The sequence below is a fragment of the Ambystoma mexicanum genome, chromosome 11, assembly GCF_040938575.1.
Source record: "Ambystoma mexicanum isolate Mex_15411 chromosome 11, UKY_AmexF1_1, whole genome shotgun sequence".
NCBI classification, from domain to species: Eukaryota; Metazoa; Chordata; class Amphibia; order Caudata; family Ambystomatidae; genus Ambystoma; species Ambystoma mexicanum.
Window position 1 is genome coordinate 386935749 of NC_090934.1, and position 22615 is coordinate 386958363.

General features: G+C 47.5%; 1 protein-coding gene across 1 annotated transcript in view; it reads right to left on the reverse strand.

Moving 5' to 3' along the window:
* Positions 1-22615, reverse strand: part of PTPMT1 (protein tyrosine phosphatase mitochondrial 1) — a 401721-nt gene that overhangs the window by 85026 nt on the left and 294080 nt on the right. The window contains exon 5 of the mRNA XM_069623099.1: positions 6024-6215. Within this exon, the coding sequence (XP_069479200.1) occupies positions 6024-6215 (192 nt within the window). The remainder of the gene's footprint in view (positions 1-6023; positions 6216-22615) is intronic.

Here is a 22615-nt window from a genome sequence, read left to right on the forward strand (position 1 = left end):
TTCTCGGTCTCTCGACTCAGGGTCGATCTATGACGATCGCCCGAGGAGGATTTCGATTTTTCTTTGTCTTTCCTCGCTGAAGATGAGGACGAAGAGGCCTTCTTCGAAGAAGAGTCTCTGGAATGGCCTACTGACGATTCCTTATCCACCGGTCACGACTTCTTTACCAGTGGTTCCGATGACAAGCGGCGCAGGGCCCCTGAAGATTTTGACACTGAGGCCGCGCTGCGAGTGGGCCCACTTCCGAAGGCGGGTATGCCCCCGCTCCGTCGTTCAACCATGTGACAAGTCTGCGACTTCGATCCTTAAGAGTCTTCTGGGAGAAGCCCTTACATATGTCGCACTTGTCAGCCGAGTGATGAGGGTGCAGACAGTAAATGCGGTCCATATGTCCGTCCCCCTAGTAGACCTTCTTTAGTCCGCACGTAGCGCACGGGCGGAACAGTGCTTTCCCCGACATTAGGAGAAAAAACCGCAACAGCACAACCTAACCAAGTAGAAAATACACAAGGTGTTCCCACTTTGGAGACGGTTGAAATCTGAAGGGAGCCGCGGGGGCGGGGCATTTATACCACTACGTCCTAGTGGGGCGTGCGTGCGCGGCACAAAACGACGTAGATAGGACACAAAAGTGTCGAACGTTTTCCTACGGGAAAAGGCTTTATAAGCTTACCGAGGGTTCCCAGTCTGTCGACGGGGAATATTTTAAGCATGTGAATCCATGAAAGATCCAATGCTGGAGAAATTGTAGATATCATTCGTAAGTCTTCATCTTCTAAGGCTGCCAGCCCTAGTGGCCTAACTTACCAGGTTCTCAAAAATTAACCAGAATTTTGGGCAAGGATTTTGTCGCAACTCTTTGAGGAGATTTTAAGGGCAAAACAATTCCCTCCATCCTGAAAATCAGGCTTGGTAATTCCATTCTTTAAGGGGGGGCGATAGGAAGATAATTTACTGGATCAGTCCTATCACCCCTTTGGACATAGAGAGCAAGATCTTTATGAAGGTATCCCTACAAAATATCCTCACCAATAATATCACCGTACCTATGGCTGTTTGTCTCGCCATAGGTGATATTTTTGGGGGGGATAATTTGTGGGAGTGGGGGTTGCAGGGGTGTCCCCTGCACATTTTTAAAATAATGCAGGGGTTGCGGGGGTGTCCCCCGCAGGGTCCATGGGTCAATATCGCCAGAAAAATAAGACGATATTTTTTAATCGCAATATTTTTGCGGGCATATTAACACATGGAACCTTTATGAAGCTGATAAAGAACTTACATCTTGGGTGGATCAGGTTGGAGCTATGTCTTGCTTCCAGACAGGTTTTAGGCGCGGGTTGTCAACTACACTAAATGGGTTGCTACAGAACCGGGTGAGTGAATCATCCATGACGAAGGGAGGTCAGCCGTTGTACGGTACTTGGATTGACCTTACTAAAGCCTTCCACCAGATTGATAGATTCAAATTATGGGCGAAGCTCAGGGCAAAGGGTGTTCCAGAACATCTGCTAGCCATACTAATGGAGCTACATACAGGCACCTCAGTGAGGGTGCGACTAGATGATAAAGGAAACCTGTCCCAATCAGTGGAAGTAGAGAGGGGGGTAAGGTAGGGGTGCCTTGGAGCGCCATTATTTTTCAATCTGTTTCTTTCTGACTTGGGGGAGGAACTGGAATAATCTGCATTGGCCAGCCCGCTTCTAAATGGTAAAAAGATCTTCTGGCTGGCATATGCGGATGATACTGTCTTGCTAGACAAGCCCGCTATAGGTCTACAAAGACTACTGACAAGACTCGGAAACTATGCCACTTCCAATGGGATTGAGGTAAATCCCTTAAAATCAAAGATCTTAGAGTTTAAGAGCAAGAGCTCTAATAAAAAAATCAATTTTGGAAAATAGTCTTTGAATGGTCAAATCATTCCACGAGTGGATGAACTGACATATTTGGGATATATAATCTACACAAGCCTGGCAGCGACCAAGTTGGAGTCTGATACTCTAAACAAAGTACAGACTTTGATACCCCATATGAAGAAAATTATGAGTAGGTACTCTAAATTCTCCATCGTGCCCATGATAAAATACTACCAAGCCAAAATAGTACCAGTCATCCTATATGGTCTAGAGGCCAAAACACATCTGTGGAATACAAATTGGTCAAAAATAGAAGGCAGAATTTGGAAGGAATCCCTAAATCTGCCGATTAGTAACCCGGGGTGGAATGTGTGGTTTGAATTGGGCTTAAAATCTTTAAGGTGTATGGCCGAGTGGAAATTGGTAACATTGTATGGAGAGATGCTAAGTCTGAGGCCAGGCTCTCTGTTTGAGGATGTAAAAGAAAATGTATCCAACACGAAATCCCGCATACTGGCAGGGCTAGAAGAAAAGGTAAAATCCATTATAGCAAAGACAATATTTGATATAGAAACTCTGATAACCAATCCCCTGAAGGTAAAGCGTGACCTAGAAAATCTGGATTGGATAGAGACTATAGCCAAGGTACGAAGCTCGATTCAATCCAATGCATTCTTGGCAGTGGAAACAAAAAGCAAGGACATCTGCCCCGATATTTGGTAAAATACCCCAATCAAAGGATGAGGAGTAATTTTTTGAGGATAAGACTAAATCTTCTTCCCACTGGGGAAATACTGGATATACGCAAGAAAGGGGACCAAGCAATCAAGCTGTGTAACATCTGCGCCACGCTATCAAACCAGTCGCTCTGTCACCTGTTAATTGAGTGCGAAGGAACCTGGCCTTTGAGGTTAGCCAAGTTTCGAAGTCTGGTCCATAGAGAGGATAGCATTCTATCAGAACATATTTCGAACAGAATGATCTCAGGCCAAGAAGTACAGTTAACAGCAGCAGTGGTTGAAATACTGAAGGCCTTGAACTTCCTTACTTAAGCCCAATGGAGGGGATAGGGGGCGGATTTTGTCAGAACGGTAGAACAAAACGAATGACAAATACGTTGGAGGCAGATATAAAGTCACTAGGTGCAACAAGAAGACAGGGGGTTGTCAGAGGTAATGGATATCTGGGATTTTACTGAGCGGGAATGGATTCTGAGATTTCAGTGTATGAATTGTTTGAATTGAAATTATTGGTTTCTTTTTTGTTGTTGATTTGGTATGTTAATATGATTGGGATAAAATTTGTAAAGGTTTTTATAACCATACACAAATAAAAAAAAAAATAAAAACAAAGAAAAGTGTTTCAGAAATATGTCAGGACGGTTAAGCAGTTGGCTTCCCTTCCCCACTTTTTCCGCACGGGGCAAGGCGGCACGTTCGAGCTTGGCACACTCTGGCTTCTCTGCCACAAGGACACAGTTTAAAGCATAGATGTCAGGGCTTTCTGCCAAAGTCTCTTTTCCAATAACAGTCTATTATGACAGGCCCTCTGCAGTAAGAAACAAATATCAAAGTTGCATTTCTATAAGGATCGTCACATGCACAAGTTCTCGCTTCCAGTATTTTTTATGGGTCTCCCTCCTTTAGACTTGGAACCCCTTTGTACCACAATGTTTACTCTTGGACTCCCTCATATTTTGGCTTTCATTTCTCTTGGCGGGATACCGTACAGAGACCTTCGATTGAGCACACTCACGGTGCCAGACCATTTTGTTAATGATATTGTATCTTTCCTTCTCACGTTCAAACATTCATCAGCACTTTAGCTTTACTCACGTCTTACCTCGCACACTTTTAAAAAATATATATGTTTATTGTGATAAACAAAAGCATAAAAGTTACATTGCCATTTTTTAGGTATTACCAACTCTGTACGTGATCAACAAGTTAAGGTTTTAACATTTTCCGAAACAATAGAACCCCTCCCCCACAAACCCCGTTTGCCCACCCCACAGCCCACTAGGTCCATTTAGTCCGAGTGGCAGGACGATCTAACAAAAGGTAGGAGCTTACTTTGCCTATCCACTTAGTATAGACCATGAGGATGACGATCTTAACCACAAAGCGAAGTGAGAAAAGAAAGAGCAGATTTTAGAGCTGGTAGAGATAGAACGCGATCTGGCAAGCACAGGGGTGACTACAACTCCTTATGCACGAACCCACAGTGTTCAGCACGTTGTGACGCTCAAAGGTAGCAAGAGTGTTAGGGCTTGGTATTTGCTTCTCTAAAAAATCCAGGAAGTGGAGCCATTGTGTGTCAATGTGTGCGTCAATGTGTGTGTGAGATTTCATGAGCAGTGCTGTGAGACTTTCCATTTCATAGATCTCTTTCGCTTTATGCAGCCAATCTGTTTTGGCGGGGAGTAAGTTCGCTTTCCATTTGCTTGTTACGCATACGCGTGTCGCCAGTAGCAGGTTTCTGGACATGTGCAGGAGAACCAGGTATTGCTCCTCTATCTGTTCGACCCCAAAGAGAACCATGACAGGGAGAGTTCCCTGTGAATACCCTCTATCTGGTGGATCCACCCCAGGATTTTGTTCCAGTAAGACTGTATGTAAGGGCATTCCCACCATTAGTGCCAGTAGGTACTGATCTGTGCACATCCTCCCCAGCAGTAGGGGGTGATGCCCGGGTACATTTTGGCCAAGTGTTGATTAAGGTTTATAGTGATTTTTTTTAACCCTTTTTTTTTTTACTCGCAAAACCCCAAAAAAACATGTAAATAAAGAAATAATACATTAGAACAAAAAAAAAATTCGGTATCATTTTTTTCCCCATTTTTGTCATTCCAAATTTTTTTTTCCGAGATAGTAACTGGATACCGTTGGTTAAGTACCACTGTGTTAAAATTCTGCAATTCTCACACGAGTTTTAACAATATTTGTTCCAGCGCTCATTATACAATGTTGCTGCTTGCAACCTTGACTTCAACACAGAACAGTCTTGCATCGGTCTCCCCAACTCACCGGCTGTGTTGATCTCTCTTAATGCTTCTTTGTTCTTGGAGCCAAGGACGATAACCCGGCGGCTGCCGCTCCTCCGCACATTGGTTGGTTATAAGGGACGGCCTTCGGTATCTCAGACACACAATGCAAGAGTATTCAATCACGTTTCCAGGCCTTATGCTTTCCGCTTCGAAGGTTTCTGGAAAGTAACAGTTTCTTGCCGGAAAGGTCAAGGGTATTTCCCTCCTTGCAAACCCTTCTTGGTTTCCCATCTTTTTCACCTCGTTCAGCTGCCGACTCGAAATGCTGTTCTGTCGTGTGCTTTGCCTCGCTCAGAGTGTGCTCTTGTGCTCTGCCATTTATCCGTGTGGGGAAGTTTAATGGAAGTCAGGTGTGAGTGATTGTCATTAATTGCTTGAACATAGTAACTGGACATGTCAGGTACCTGGTAGGATGGAGTAAAGTTGTTACAGGGGGAGTGATACCGCATATCACCATTCAATGTCCCACTCCCACTCCCACTCCCCGAAGATCCCTCGCCCAGGTGATCCAAAGGCAATGGCTGTGTCCTGGCCAACTGAGAGAGAGAGATCCCCGGGTACTAGCGGGTGAGACACCTTCTGGTTTCTCACTACGGCCACCACTTATGTGATACAGAATAAAAGGGCAATATTGTCCTGTGCAAGGCTGCAGAGCACTGCCCATAGCGCTACACCAGCAGTCGCCAGCCCGGTGGGAGCAAAATGTCAATGGTTGGAGCGAGCACAGAGTAGCCTGTTCACCAGCAGCTCCATCCAGTGCACCTCACGCTGATCTCGGCTCTGTGTTCAGGTATGAACCAGAAAAACACTGTTGGGACCAAGTATATATTTTTGTAATCCTACTTATCAGCAATCTTAGCATACTCTAGGACTGTTATAGTTATATAAACAAAGTGCAGTCCTAGAATATGTGGAGAAAGTGCAGCATAGCGGATGTAAAAATAATTTTCCCCAACGGTTTACTTCGATATTGGATACCGAACCAGACACGTACAATTATTTATCTTTTGTATTAAGATCCTTGTATCTTTATTATAAAACAGTGCTCCAGATGTTGATATAATCAGTGTTTATGAACAATACATATTCCATGATCTTTATTTCAGACAGTGTCTTCTTACCTGTATTAAATATGCTGCGACCATGGTGGCACTGCGTGAGCGCCCTGCCTTGCAGTGAACGTAAACAGAGTTCCCTAGCTTCTGATGTTTCAAAGCAAACTTCACTCCCTTCTGCAAGTACTCCTGGGTGGGGACACCAGTCAGGTCCACGGTGCTGAGACGCAACTGTTCCACGCCCAGAGCCTGCCATTCCTGTAGAACACAACCAGTGAAAGAAAACCAATGAAGAAATGCAAACTAATTGGAAGACTCCTGTATGAGGAGTCATTCTCCCTTCATTGACAACAGTAGGATTCAGAAACAATGCAAAGACCATTCAAGAGATGAACAAATAGTCTAAGCACATCTGAAATAACTTGGGCGCGGATTAGTTACAATAAAAAGTGCCTGTTTCCTGTTAGTATCCTTTGATCTGGTTTTGAAATGTTTCTCACATGGAATTTCCAAAGAACATTGTGCTTGTGTTACGCTTATTCATAATCTGTGAACATTCTTGTTAAGCTTTTTGAATGAATTAATAAAGTCGTTAGTTCTGAACAAATGCTATTAAGACTTCCCCCACATACAATCATTACATTCAATCAAAATACCTTTGTTTTGGCTTCTTTAAGCCATAAAAGACACATACTGGATAAAAAAACAACATGAATAAATCTCAATGGTGTTTAGAACCTAAAAAATGTAAATGCACAAATGTATTTGTATTAGAGGCATACACTCAACATTATGCAATTACCATGCACTGTTGGTACAAAAATTCAAACAAAAGATATAAGTTAAGAAGATCCAATAAAACGAAGACCTCAAATGAGTGCAATATAAAATACAGATTTCACAATTATTTTAACATTCTGTTCCTCAATAAACAAGCTTTCCCATTGTAACTTGATACAGCAAAGACTATATCCCAATTCTTTCAGTTGTTACATAACTCTTCAGCTATTGTCAATGTACGAACCCCATGATTAATCAGAGATAGTGCAACTTTTCACACTAACAAAATCATTTCCCATTGTTATTCTGTCCCTTCTACTAGTTATATGATATGATATGATAGGTTATTTATAACGCGCTTAATACCCAGAGGTTTCTAAGCGCGGACCCAGGGATCAAACCTATGTTGCTCTGTGTCGTCTTGCTTCCAAGGCGAGGACGTTGCCTTTGAGCCATCCTCCCGAGACAGGTTATTACCCCCTCCTTGAGACAAGGTATGGAGGCAACCATGCTATAAACATAAAACATTTCTAAGCATTTGAAGAAGATAGTAGTCACCTCCCCCACCCCCTGCACCGCCTCCTAATCCCACCTTGTGCAACATAGCCCTGGACAACCTTCACACTCCCTCACACACAAGAACCTTTCTGATAATCGTGCGTCACTAAAACCTACCTCATTGCTTCCTAGCTAGGTTCACGCTTTATAAACCCAAGCGGTTTGCTTTTGTTTTACACCTTGTCCTGACTTTCTACAGAGAAGTGAAGCCTTCCGCTTTACTTCACTGGCCTTTTGCTCATTTGTTATGGGGAAACTGATTAGTCCTTAAGACTGTCAGTACTGGGAAACTATGGGTCCTTTTTGTCTTTTTACTAGTTACATGTTTGGGTAACATTTTCACATTGCACAAAGCATCTTTCAATGCAGTGCAATGGGGATACTTTAGTATCACCCTAGACTTAGACACACACCCAAGGGATTTTTGGTTACTTTTAAATGTACCTAAAGACAAGCTGTTGGCAGAAGTTAGATTTTGTACCACGTTTGCTATATTTTTATTTAGCTCATTGGCGTTTACTGTGTTTGGCTACTTACGGGGGCTTGTGTCCTAAGACTACCGTGCCATGAGATTTTTCTCTTCTTCTTGGCCATTTTGTTCTTTGGCCGCCTTCCTGCCTTCTCAGGTCAAGAATTCCCTTTTATGGTCATTCATTTGCCCAGGAAAGCTGCTGTTTTTGAGGGCTAGTGTGACTGGGCTCAGATGTTGGTTGGGACTGTCTGGTCCTAATCCACATACTGGTACCAGTATGTCGAGTGTGCATGCATAAGTCAGCCCCAAAGTGGTCCCGCGTTTGACCACTGCTGATGTGCATGAGTGGTGCAGATCCTTACTATTGGAGGGCTGAGTCTGATCACGGACCTGAATTTAGTGATAGGAGGAGTCTTGGAGCCATTCCGGCAGATCAGAAGAGGAGTCAAGTAGCCTGTGTAGCTAACAGGAGGCGCTGTTGCGCAGCTAGGAAATGGGTGCAGCCTCAGCAGCTCTGGCAAGGGTGAGAAATCCTACAATAATATCCTGCTCTAGAGAATCCAATTTCTTTGAAATTCACCGTTCACATATCTGAAGGCAAGGGCGGCGACGAGCCAAAGCAGCGGCTTGTGGCGAGCCCTCAATTCAGCACACCGAAACCCACGGGTCCCCGATATCCGCAGCTACTGATGGCACTATCTGGTATTAGTTAATGTGGGAAGTTGGGGTTCAGAGGGTATATGGGTGCCGGTAGGTTTATGTTTCTGGAGCCGGTGGCCTTCATTGGGGTTTGGTACAGTTCGCTCTTTTGTAACAGGGTTTATAACTGGGGTTGGAGGCGAGACATGAGCGCAGCGTAAGGAAGAGTAAAACAGTGTTCACTTCATGGTATGATATTGTTTCAGTTCTCGAATTGACCACAGCTGAATCAGGAGAGTACCATAGGTATTGAAAATCCTTTCTTATCCACAATGTGGGAATGCCTAAAGCTGAGGGTAAATTGGACAATGCAATGTCATGGAATATACAAAGGTTCACCAATCAAAAAAAGTCTCTCCGATAACTAATTACATCAAGAACCCTAATGTAAATGTGGTATGTCTGCAGGAAACACACTTGACACGAGAAAGGGCACTCCCCAACATAGGGGGATGGGGAATACACAGGTACTGCTCCTCCTACAACTCACATTCTCGGGGGGTTGCCATGTACATACACTGTTCCTTAGAATTTCGACTCCATGAACAGATTGGGGACGAAGATGGTCGGTATATCCAACTAGCTGTGGAGATATCTGGCCAAAAGCTCCTTCTGATGAACATACATGCCCTGAACAGACTCGCCAGAACTCAATGTTGCGCTAACCACATTCACAGATTCCCGGACTATGATATTGTGTGGGTGGATGATTTTAACATGGCCACCACTTTAGGCCTGGATAGGTCATCAACAGTGCAACTCCCCCTGCCACAAGCAGCCCAAACATGGTCTTCCATAGCAGACTATCATGGACTATACGATGACTGGCGCAGGATACACCCCACTGACATGGAATACTCCTTTTACTTCAATGTGCATGGCAGCTCGTCCAGGATAGACTACGTTAGAGTAACAGTACCCTTAGCTAGGAACATTATCAGCACCGACATGCTTCCCCGGACCCTCTCAGATTATTCTCCGGTATTAATTCACATCACAGGGCCGACTAAACCCCCAAAACGGTTACACTGGCGATTTAGGCACATGCACTGAATGACACAGTGTTCCGCGAAGACATGGGGCAAGACATACAAATGTACTTCCAAACTAATGTGGGCCCAGTCCCCGAACCGGGGGGTGATCTGGGAAGCCTTTAAGGTGTATATTAGGGGATGTTATATTTCAAAAGAAGGTGGGGTCCTGAAAGCTCTACGCAGGTCCATGCACACGCTAGAGAACAATATCAAAGCCCTGGAGGTACAACAGGGATCCCACGATTCTCTGGATACGCAACATGCTCAGGGGGAAAAAAAGGGGAGAGTCGAGCCTACTGGCAGCCAGCGAGGAAAGGTATCTAGGAGACCCAGTCGCGGCGGTAAGGTACATTGAGGGCTATCGACCTAGTGGGACACTCTCCTGGGCTTTTAAGCATGAACGCTAACTCAAGCCCATTATAGAAATATAGGACCCCAGAAGGGACCCCTAGTAGAGACAATGAAGGGATAAACAGTGTCTTTTGTGAATTCTAGAACTGTCTATACACATCCCAACTGGACGTCTGGCATGACAGCATAGCGTAATATTTAGACAAAATAGCTCTGGGATGGTTGGACCCTACTTGGGGCGAAAACCTGAATGCACCTCTCACAGACGAGGAAATTCGCAACACAGTCCTCTCTCTCCCTAACGGAAAGGTTCCAGGCCTGGATGGAATAACGGCCGAATTCTACGTTGACCTCCTGGTGGCACACCTGCAGGAAATGTACGAGATAGCACTATCCACAGGTGTCCTTCCTGAGTCTACCAGAACCACCCTTGTAACACAACTGCTTAAACCGGACAAAGATCCCCTTAAATGCGCTTCGTACAGACCACTGTCCCTAATTAACACGGATAATAAGATTCTAGCAAAAATACTTGCTAACAGCTTCTACCTTGTATGCAGGCACTGATACTCCCAGACCAGGTGGGTTTCATAGCCGGACGGTCTACCCAGAGCAACCTGGCGGCGACTATTCACGCTTATGCATAATATTAATAAGGAAATCCCAATTGCCGTGGCTGCATTGGATGTAGAGAAGGCCTTTGACTCTGTAGAATGGCCCTTCCTGTTCGTGATCCCCTGGCGCTCTAGGTTCGGCCTCACATTCACATGGTGGGTCCGCTTGCTGTACACTGCACCAAGGGCTGCAGTGTATACTTATGGAATGACCTCTGAATACTTTCATCCACCACGAGGGACGTGCCAGGGATGCCCATTGTCACCAATCGTGTTCGCCCTTGCTGTTGAGCCACTCGGCTGCTACATACGAGAATATCACGCCCACCCAGGTATAAATATTCAATCACACCTCTCCATTATTTCCCTGTATGCGAACGTTATATTATAATATATGAAACACCCCGGGCAGAACCTCTGGCCATTGGTGCAGGAAATAATCAAGTTCGGGGACCTCACTGGGGTGAGAATAAACTGGACTAAGTCGCAAGTATTACCTCTAACTACATGTGTCAACACTCTGACATGGGGAAGGACTTCAGGTGGTGCCCACAGGGCATTCGGTACCTGGCTATCCTAGTGACTCCATCCGTGGGAGATTTATACAGGGAAAACTATGCAAAGGCACTCGAAACACTGGCGCACAGAGTGGGATCATGGATCCTCCTGCCCATTTCCCAAGCTGCTTGCATCTCCCTGGCCAAAATGGTGCTTCTTCCGAAGCTCCTATATATTTTAACAACGTACCAACCTACCCCCTCGGAACTTCTGGTCCCGCCTTAAAAGCCAGATGGTGCGAAAAGCCTGGCCGGGTAAACAGGCAAGAGTGTCTTATGACACCCTCGTCCTTCCCTACGAACAAGGCGGGGTGGATTATCCAGACTTGTATACATACTTCTTGACGGCACAGATCCAGTATTCTGTGTGGTGGTGGTCCCCCACGGCTGCACTCCCACATACACACATCTAGCGAAAGCAATCACTTATCGAAACAACCTAAAGGGACTGCTATGGGGTAACTGGGGGAAGGTGGACGATCCGAGATCCAGCCAGGGAAAAACCCATGTAAAGCCTGGGGTCAAATGTGCCGAGTGGTGGGCGAGGAGACCCGCTACTCTCTGAACCTTCCCATATTCAAAGTAAGCGGGGTCCCGGTTACACACAAAGGGGTATTCCAGACGCACTTCGAGAGGCTGGGGATCCTGACTCTAGGGGATTTGGTACACGACTGGCAGTTTATAACATGGGACACATTGAAAACTAAGGGCGAATGGACTGCAGTGACTATGCTGCTCTATTTTCGTCTCAAGGAGGTAATCAAATCTAAATGGCTGGGCATCCTGCAACCCCCTGCCCCCTCTCCAATACTTCAGTATGTAATTATCCCGCTGTACTCCAGGAAATTGGTATCTACCATCTACAAGATGATCAGAACACAGAAAATGGTGAAGGATCCGAACTTTAGAGTCAGATGGGAGCTGGTGCTGGGGACAAAGATAAATGAAGAGCAGTGGAAAATTGTTTGTACCCGCAATCTGTCCCTGAATAGCCGGTTCGGGTTGATCGATTTTAAATTTCTACATCAGGTCTATTACTCACCTGCCCGCCTCTATCGGATGTTCCTTGAAAGTTCCCCTTTTTGTAAAACATGTGACTGTGACTCTGCTGATTTCTGTCACGTGGTGTGGTCCTGCCCACATATCAGACCCTTCTGGGGAAAAATTGAGGACGCCATGTCCCTAATGTTACCGTCCCCGAGGCACTATTCCCCTGTGCTATGGCTGTTGCCAATAACTAAGGGGGGGCTCCCGAACAGAAAGGAAATTGCTAGGGATGGCATCAGTAACTGCCAGGTACCTAGTTGCAAAATCCTAGGGGGAAACGTAATGCACCATGTTTCCAGGGCTGGCTGAACCTTATGAATGTGTGTGAGAAAAGAGAAACAAGATCTGCAATAACACTGCCGAATGGCAGTAGACCGTTTGATCACTGGGACCCTTTCAGACACTACTTTGCCCAACAAACGCAGAACTCACCAGCCTCTGAGGGGAACCTCGCAGCACTGGGACCTCACCCTCAATGAGAACACATGACCCCATGTATGCGAGAAACAAACTTTGGACAATATAGGACCAAGTGAAACAAGAGCTTCTGTATGCTGAGCCACCTTAATGGAACATTACTGGGACAGACTCTGACATGCTATGTCACTCCTAATGATTGTATGTCATACAGTGTATTCTATACACTGTACTGGCATGCTCACAGTGGGATTCGGGGGTGTTACTGTTTAATAGGTAATGTGGTGTTCACTTACTGCTATGTAAAACCAATAAAGAAAGTTTTTTTTAAAAAAGCATCCTGTGTAGCTGTGCAGATGACAGAAGACCCGAGGAAAAATCCTGAAGAGGCCGGCAAACCATTCTTGCTGCTGTCCTGGTGAAGCCCTGCTGGACTACTAAATCTCAGAAGACACTTGCTGGTGCTTAGGCCCTTCGGACTGGTGGGACCAGCCAATCAACACCTTCTCGCAATCCTGCCGCCTTAGAAAGTGTCCCTGGACCACCCAGTGGACTGAACAACTCAGTTTTGGGCTACTGTGTTAGAAGTGTCGCTGTTCCGTATTTTTGCCGAGAACTTCAGTGGTCCCCAACTAGTCCTACAAATCGCCTTCCTAACAGATTTCAGTGTGCCAGCATCCACGGGTCCTGTTCTGGAAGGTTTCCTTTCTTTGCAACTACTGAGACACCTGCTGTCTGTGTGCGTTGACTGTTGCTGGAACCAGCCTTTCTTCGTCTGGTAGAGTGTCTTGAAGAATCCTGCATCAGTGCTTGCTGCATTTCTCCACTGAATAGGGTTGCACTCCGCTTTTGGATCCGACCAGAACCTTTCTTGCACCAAGAGCTCCTGAGCTTCTTCGACTAGATCCAACGACGGGAAAACCTGCCCCCAGTGACACCCATTTGACCTGTGAAGTCCTTTTGAAAAATCGGAATACGGGTGGTGAGTAGTCGCAATACTTACTGGTCCCTCCATTATAACATTTGTGAATAACTTTGATTTATTATTCCATTCCATTGCTTTTTAAAAACATTTGATGAAAACGCTGGTCTAGAAGCTAGGAAAAGTCATTTACTCAAGTGTAATCCATTTGAACAACTTCTGGAACAATCTTGACACCCACAGGAACATTTCCTAACTTTGTCCCAACTTCAAAGGTACGTTGGGAACTTCTGAGCACACGGCCCCATTCAACTTAGCGTTGGATTTATAAAGTTAGGGCTTCTATTCCAGTGGAATGTTAATACAATTGCCTAACTACTTAACTTTCCTTTCAGGAATATATCGAATTGTATGCGTTGCATTAACTGTCTCTGTATAAATGATTTATATTTCGAGTGTTGTGTAATATTACCTGCTTGATTCATTTTTACAGTGTTTTTTGGCCAATAATAAGAGTATTTTTGAACTTAGTGTCCAAGTGTAATCATTGGCCCTCATTACAAAGTTGCCGGTCCAGTTAAAGCAATGCTGATATAACTGTACTGACATCGTTTACTGGACCGGAGTATTACGAGCCGCGATGCCGGTGTCACCGGCAGGGACCCGTCTTGACCGGCCTCACTGTTGCCGGTATGAATGGCGACACTCGGCTGCCGTGCCAGTGACACCGGCATGCCGCAGTTAAGTGCAAATTAGGAGGTACACGGACATGCAATCACCGGCATAGACATGCAGGTAATAATGGTTACTATGATGCCGTTAACACCGGCATCCCGGCGCAGGCGTCAATAGTAATCTGCTGTGTAGAAGTCTGCCACAGGTGCACACAATCGGCACAGGTGGAAGCAATGGAGTCTGGCACAGCCCAGAAGGAGCACTCCCACACACCACAAACCACACCCCACCGAAATCCACAATGTTACCAATAGCACTTGGACTACTGGAGCAGGAGGACATGCTTGCACTGCTACTACTTGAGGAGGCAGAGAATGAGAATGCAGCAATGCAGCAAAGGCGCAGGACGAGAAGGAGGGCGAGCTTGGGCCAGCACATACCCATTGTGCAGACAGTTGTACCCCACAGGCAGCCACCAATCCCTCGCCTAAGGGCCAGCCCATTCACCCTAACCCCTGCACAGATTCACACCCTGTACCGCCTGGACAGGGACACCATCACCACAATAGTGGACCTCATCCATGATGACCTGGTGAGCCTGATCAATATCCGGACATCTACCCCCCCCCCCCACCTTGCTGAAGGTAGTGTCTGTGCTACACTTATTTGCCACAGGCACTTATCAGGAAAACAGTGGGGCAGCTGCATGGAATCTCACAACCCTGTTTCTCCCGTGTGCTCAACCAGGTGCTAGATGCACTCCTGAAACACGCAGGCAACCACATCAAGTTACCACGAACTGCGGAGGAGGTGAATGCAACCAAAATAGCATTCCATGCAGTGGCAGGCATGCCTAATATAATTGGTGCCCTCGACTGTACCCATGTGGAGCTGGTTGTGCGGCATACTGTGGAGGTAGTGTACCAGAATAGGAAGCTGCACCCTTCTCTGAATGTACAGATGGTGTACGAGGCACGCAAATCATCACGCATTGCTGTGCAAAATTCCCTGGCTCCACACATACGCCATAGTGCTGCACAACTCCACGCTTCCCCGCTACATGGCACGACACGCTGCACAATGTACCTGGCTGCTGGGTGAGTGTATCCACAGGCCCATGAGGGCTGTTGATTGGGTGGGGAGAATCACAAGCATAGACAACGTGCCTGCTGGCTGGCCCATGTGAAGGGTTGTTTGGGGGTAGGGGGGGTCACAAGCATAGACAACGTGCCTGCTGGCTGGCCCATGAGGAGGCTTGGAACATAGCACAAGATTGCATGCATGAGGAGCACAAGTGGACGCCACAGGCATGATTCCAACGTCACTCCAGCAAACAGCCGTAAGCATCAACAGGCATGCAATGGAGTGCAGAGACACTTGTCTGGGCAATAGAAGTCAAAGTTGGATGAGGAATCAGACCTACCAACCTCTACATCTCCAACCTGCACAACATCAAATCACACAGATACAGAATGGAACCAGAGCACACACAGCGTCCTAGGTGGCTAAATCTGTGGCCTTAGTAAATGCAACAGAATGTGCAACACAGGCAATGCCTGTATATGTGCCAGGCCCACACAGCTGTGTGTACATGCAATCAACAGACACAGTGCGCACACCAGCACATGCACCCGGAACATCAGAAAACATTAACCACAGGTACCACATTGCATGAAATACATGATCTCAGCAAAGGAAATCATGAGTCATGATGCCCTGCAGAGCTAAATCCGTCGGCCATACAGCAAAATCTCAGTCACTGCACTCAGTCCACAGGTACAACGCAGATCAGTATGGCAGTCATGTCACTTTAAGGGACACCTCCAAGTACAATGGGTCAAGCATGGAAATGAATAAAATCCAAAGAAATGTAGTACCACCAAGAAATAATTGAGAGGAGCAGGTCCCTTCCAAAGTACCTTACTACCACCATGCCACCCTCCACCCAGCCGCATCCCAGAAACGTAACCCTTCACCCGTGGCCCATACCACCAATGTGAATCTGTCCAATTCATATAGGTGAAGGTGACGATGGACATGTACATGCTGACATGTATAAGTAGATTGCATACAGTGGACACCACTGTGTTACATGATGCACATTAGGCAGATGCGTGATTATGCACTGTACATGCACATGCCATTCCCATCAGTGGCACATCAATGAAACCCGAGGACATCATGGACGTTAGGACTTGATTTGCGAGAATGCAGGTACACACTGAATGGTCCTTGGGATGTCAACAGCCCCCCCACCCCCAGAACATTAGAAGATATCCAAGTATACTTCCCTGGGTCAAGAAGTCATGTGCAGTAATGAATCCTTAGTTGCATGTAATCATGAACACTGTACAGCCAGTGGCAACATGAAATTCACATATGAATCACAAGTACCCTTCCCATTGCTCCCATGCAGGTGATGCCGGGTATCCCCTGAAGCCATGGCTCCTGACCCCCATCAGGCAACCAGTCAACAGGCACGAAGAGGACTACATCCGTTCACATGCAAGCACTCGTGTCACCATTGAACAGACAATTGGGCAGTTGAAGGCCCGGTTTTGCTGCCTCAGCAGGTCAGGGGGAAGGGAGGGGGGCACTCATTTATGGGCCAGAGAAGGTGGGGAAAATTGTGTTAGTATATGCCATGCTACACAACATGTGCATCCGGCGCACCTTACCCCTGCCCCCTGACATAGTCATGGTGCCACCTGAGGATGAGGATGATGATGATGGGGGAGATGGTGGAATTCCTCATCGGCACAATGTGAATGAGGGACGTGCGACACGGCAAGATGTGATTGGCCACTACTTCTGATGGACTGACCACTACTTCTGATAGACTGGAGAAGACAAGGGCACTGGGGATGGGTCCCACTGGGCATAATTAAATTGAGACACACTCAAGAAGCAATGTCCAGTCATGTGCTTTTCTTTCTCATAACTGCTGTATTGATAATTGAATAACTATGTAAATTTGCCATTGCAAAACTACCAGTGCTATCCCCATGAACTGACCTCAACACCCCCTCTCCCACTACCCCACACCCAATACCCCCTCCCCCACACCCAATACCTCAACACCCCCCACACCCAATACCCCAACACCCACTACCCCCACACCCAATACACCAATACCCCCCTCCCCAATACCAACACAACAACTTCACAACTACTGCAACCCAACATGCAGTTCTGAGTTCCCCTATTCACGCCCCCTTTTTCTGAGGGTGGGTGAGCTTTTGCGTAGTGCACAAGTCGTTGTGAGCGACGCACAGGGCTGGCTTGCGTCGAACTGGCCGGTGTGCTGCACGACAATGGACGGGGCTGGAGGGTTGTGGTTACATTACGCTGCTCGGCAATGGCAGTTGCTAATTATGTGATGGACTGCGCCAGGGCATTCATTGCTACGTTGCCTTCACGGATGCGCCTGGCCACGCGGTACACAGCCCTGATGACCATCCTTGCATTCTCCTGCAGGCCTTCCTGCATGGCCTGCCGTGTTTCTTCAGCGTCCGACACAAACTGTCACCAGGGCCTGCATAGCCTGCTGCCGGCCTTCCATGCATGTAAGTCTCCCCTCAATGTCCCGGATCTGCTGTGGACCATGTGCTGGCAGGGGAGGTGGGCTGTGAGGGCTTGCAGAGTTGAAGACAACTTCGTCGTTGTAGGTGTCAGGGGCAATGTCCTCCAATGCGCAGTGCGCACCTGGGCCATGTGCAGGTGCCCTAGGTGGGCTTCCCTGCCTGCGTGGTGTTGATTTACCCTCCCCTTGCTAGCTGCGGTTTGGTGAGTCTGCTTCCATTGTGAAGTGCGGATTGAGCCGCCTCACCCTGCTCCCCTCTGAACCGCTAAATGTGCCTCCTCATGCTCACTGGCCACGGGGATTCCGGCTCCTCCCCTTGAAGTGGCTCCTGTGCCCCTGATGTGGATGTTTGCCGGGGGGCCTTTGTGGCAGGAGTAGATATTGGTTTGGGGGCCTTGCTGCCAGGAGTGGATGTAGGCCACAGGGCTTTGCTGCCAGGAGTCGATGTTTGATGGGGGGCCTTGCTAGAGGTAGATTGCGGCTGTTCTGGCTGCTGGACATCCTGTGTGTCCTCTAGGCGGGGGGGGGGGGGGTGAGGCTGTGCGTGGAAGACGTGGCACGCTTCGGTCTCACCGAGGTGGTGGACGGCTCCTGGTTGCAGGCATTGTCTTTGCCGCGGCGCAGACGTGCAACGGCTCTCAATGGTTTTGGGGCGTGTTCACCCTCGCTGTCTGTTCCTGTGCCTGTGGAGGACAGTGAGGCAGGGCATTAGTCATAGGTGTGCATACATCTGACATACATTGATGCTAGTACATTCAGAGTCATGCGCATTCTCATTGACATGTTGGAGGGCCTGGCATGGTGCCCCCAGGACTGGAGGGGGGATGAAGTGTCGGAGCATCCTTCTGGTGCGGACATGTTGTGCATGGTGTCTGTTGGGTGGCCTACAGGTGTGCAGTGGTTTGCGTGTTGTGGCCATGCCACAGGGGCTGTATGCCATGTGGTGTTTGATGGAGGAACTGACGTGCACCCATTCTGTACATTGATGCATTGATGTTTACACTGCGTGTATGTACATGGTGGGTGTGTCAGGTGTGCAACTGGTGGAGGTGATGTGTGCATCTTGCCATGAGGTGGCACAGTGGTGAGGGCTGCAGCTGTACAGTGATGTGTATGTATGTGTGCACAGGCAGATGGTGCTTTTGTTGGCAATTTAGGGGTCATGTGTGGTGTGTCAGTGGGGTTTGTTGGGAGTGTTTGTGGCAGGTACATTGTAGTTGGGTGGGAGGTGGATTTAGGTGGGTGCTAATGCAGTAGGAATTCGGTGCCACCTACTTGGCATTTGGACTTCTCCATTGGGGTTGGGGAGGAAGGTGCGTGGTGTGACTTTGGAATTACAGTAAGGGAGATTCGCCATCATCCGTTGTTCCAGCTCCCGTTTCCGCATGTCCAACACCCTCGATGCCCTCCATGTTCATGACGGTGCTGCAGGTGTCCTCCCATGTGGCAAGCTTGAAGGGGGATGGCGGTCTGCCTCCTGTGGCCATCCCCTGGCTGCGTTCGGCAGACAGGAGGGTGAAGACTTGCAGGCGGAGGTCGTCCCACCGCTTGCGGCAATCGCGGACGCTGCAGGCTGTTGTCCCCACCACTGAGACCTTGCAGGCCACCTCCAACCACACGGCTTTCTTATGTAGTTGGGCTGACCGCCTCAAGTCAGAACACAACACAACATCTGCATGTTGGACAAGTGCGTCTGCCAACATGTTCAGCGCAATGTCATTGAATCTGGGTTTAAGGCGACAGGCGGTGCCTTGCTTGGTTGTCATGTTACTTAGGTTTCTTCCTGCCCACTCTGTTCTCCTGTTCAACTGCTATGGACTGAGGATTGCGTTTTTAAAAAGATGGCCACCAGTGCATTTCCCGTTCCGGCACGATGACGTTGCTTCCGGTGCCGATATTACCGGCATCTGCATAGCGGTAATACTGGCATCGTGAATACCGGTATCGAGGGTTTGAGGGCCATTAGCAGCATGCCGGTGCATCTACCATAGATTCCAGCAGCAGTGCTACACGGACACGGTAGCACCGGCATGCCGGTATTGTTGACTTTTTACCGTCAAACTCGTAATGAGGCCAATTATGTATTTCGCTGTGTAAACTCATTGTGGACCCCACTTGCCTCTCCTGAGACTTAGCCTTGGCCATTCTCCACGCTTACCTTGATTGGGTGTGGCTAAACTCCCACTATATCGAGGGTGGCCTCCTAAAATCTGCCCAGATTTTAGAAATTCATCTTCACACGCACATTTTGTCTATATACTGTAAATATGATTTTCCAGCTGTCAGAAAAACAGAACAACAAGTTACTTCTTACCTGGTAACGTTCTTTCGATGGGATGTTCCTCCGACGTATTCCTCGTCTTTGATAATTCGTCTCCAGCTTGCTGGCCTCGGAAAAAATGTTCTCAGTAGAGGGCGCTGCGCATCGACGTCCGTCGAGTTGGTGTCCCTCGACAGCCACCGTATCGGCACCGATGTCACCATGCCCATAAATAGCCATGTGCAGCGTCCGTTGCTCAGTTCCGTTTTGTAGCATAAGATAAGTCCTGCATGAATTGGTTATTGACCTTGAAGGAGCGTAAACTGCAACCACAAGGGAAGTATTACTGCGGGGATGGATGGGAGGGGCGATAAGGAATACGTCGGATGAACATCCCATCGAAAGAACGTTACCAGGTAAGAAGTAACTTGTTCTTCGAAGGGGATTGTGTCCTCCGACGTATTCCTTATCTTTGATAGTCTCCCATAGCAGTGGTGTGTAATTGGAGGTGGGAGTAAAAACGCCATGTTTCCCTTTAGGGATGAACAGAATGTAATATGGCTTTGCCAAACCTAGTCTCTTGACTAGAGGAGGAATCGAGGTTGTAAAATCTTGTGAAGGTATGTGCGGACGACCATGTGGCAGCCGCACATATGTCTCGAACCGGAACCCCTCTTTGGAGGGCCGAAGAGGCTGCGATAACCCTGGGTGAATGAGCCCTAAAATTTTGAGGAGGCTCTTTCCCTGCTAGTTTGTAACATTCCAGAATGGCCAAAATAATCCATCTGGAAATGGTCTGTTATCAGTAGTCCCAATTTGTGCCCTGAGTAACCTACGAATAGTTGGTCTGCTTGACTAATCCTAGCAAGTCTGCTGATGTAAAAGCTTAAAGCCCACCTTGGGTCCAGCCTATGTAGCCTTTCTTCATCTTTCCCCGGATGGGGAGGAGGATAGAATGAAGGTAAGGTAATTTTCTGAGTGATGTGGAATTCAGAAACCACCTTTGGGAGGAAATTAGGCTTCACCTGTAGGACAACTTTGTCTTTATGAAAAATTGTATGAGGGGGTTTACAAGATAGAGCTTGTAATTCGATCACCCTTCTAGCAGATGTTAGTGCCACTAATAAGACAGTTTTAAGGGTGAGAAATCTTAGCAAACAAGAGTGGAGTGGTTCAAAAGGAGTAACCAACAAGAAATTTAAGACTAAATTTAAGTCCAATAAGGGAACTTGGAATGGTCTTGGAGGATAGACATTAGTTAACCCCTTTAGAAATTGTTTTACTAAGGGTAATTTGAAATACGATGGCTCCTCTGCAGTGCGCTTGAAGGTCGATAGCGCTGCAAAATAGCCCTTGATAGTGCCAACTTGAAGGCCTGAATTTGCCAAATAGAGTAGGAAGGATAACACTGTTGGTGTACCACATGAAAAGGGGTTGATATTCTCTTCTCTACACCAGCTGCCAAATTTGTTCCAACGGCAGCGGTATAAAGACTTTGTTGCTGGCTTTCTGGCCGAAAGCAACACCTCCATGATGTCATCAGGGAGGTCCCAATCCTTGTATCTCAACCTTTCAGAAGCCAAGCGTGAAGGTTGAGGGTTCGGATGTCTGGATGGAGAACCTGACCTCCCTTCTGTGAGAGAAGATTCTCCTTGAGTGGAAGGCGAATTGGAGGGCAGATGGACATGTCCAGAAGGTCCGGGTACCACGTTCTCCCGGCCCAGTATGGGGCAATTAGGATCATGGTACTCCGGAATGTTCTCAACCTCCTGATCATTTGAGGAATGACAGGGACTGGTGGAAACACGTACAGGAGTGGAAACTCCCAGTCCACTACGAACACGTCCCCCAGAGCTCCTCTCGGGGGAAATTCCCTTGAACAAAACAGATCGCACTTCCTGTTGGTACTAGTGGCGAACAGATCCACTTGAGGGGTTCCCCAAAGGGTGAAGATCTCCTGAAGGACTTCCTGAGCTAGTTCCCACTCGTTGGAGACTGTGCCCTGCCTGCTCAGAGCGTCCGCCGTCAAGTTCTTCTCTCCGGCTAGGTGAACTGCCGATAGATTCCTTCTTGAATTGCCCAAAACCAGAGCTGCATTGCCTCTCTGCACAGTGGCAGTGATCCCACGCCTCCTCTTTTGTTGAGGTAGTGCATGGCCACTGTGTTGTCCGTCATTATCAGGACATTTTTTCCCTGTACTGATGGCAGGAAAGCTTTCAGTGCTAGTCTGATCGCTCTCAGCTCCAATAGGTTAATGTGTAGTCTGGACTCCGATGGAGACCAACGACCGCTGATGGTCAAGTCGTTGGCATGGGCAGCCCCACCCCGTGAGTGAGGCGTCCGTGATTACTGTTATCTCCGGCCATGGTTGCCAAAACAGTTCTTTCAAAATGTTCTCTCGATAAGCCCACCATTGAAGGTCTCGGGCTACGTTGTCCGGAATCCGAAGGAGATCTGTCATTTTTCCTGAGAACTGCGACTACTGGGTTCTTAGTGCCCACTGGAGAGATCTCATTCTCAGGCGAGTCTCTGGCACAAGGAAGGTGCAGGATGCCATGAGGCCTAGCAACCTCAAAAAGTCGAAGGCTGGGAGATGTTGGGCATTTTGAAACTTGGTGATCATCTGCAGAATATCTTGAGCCCTCACCTCTGGTGGCGAGGCTTTTCCCAGAGAAGTGTCCAGGACCTC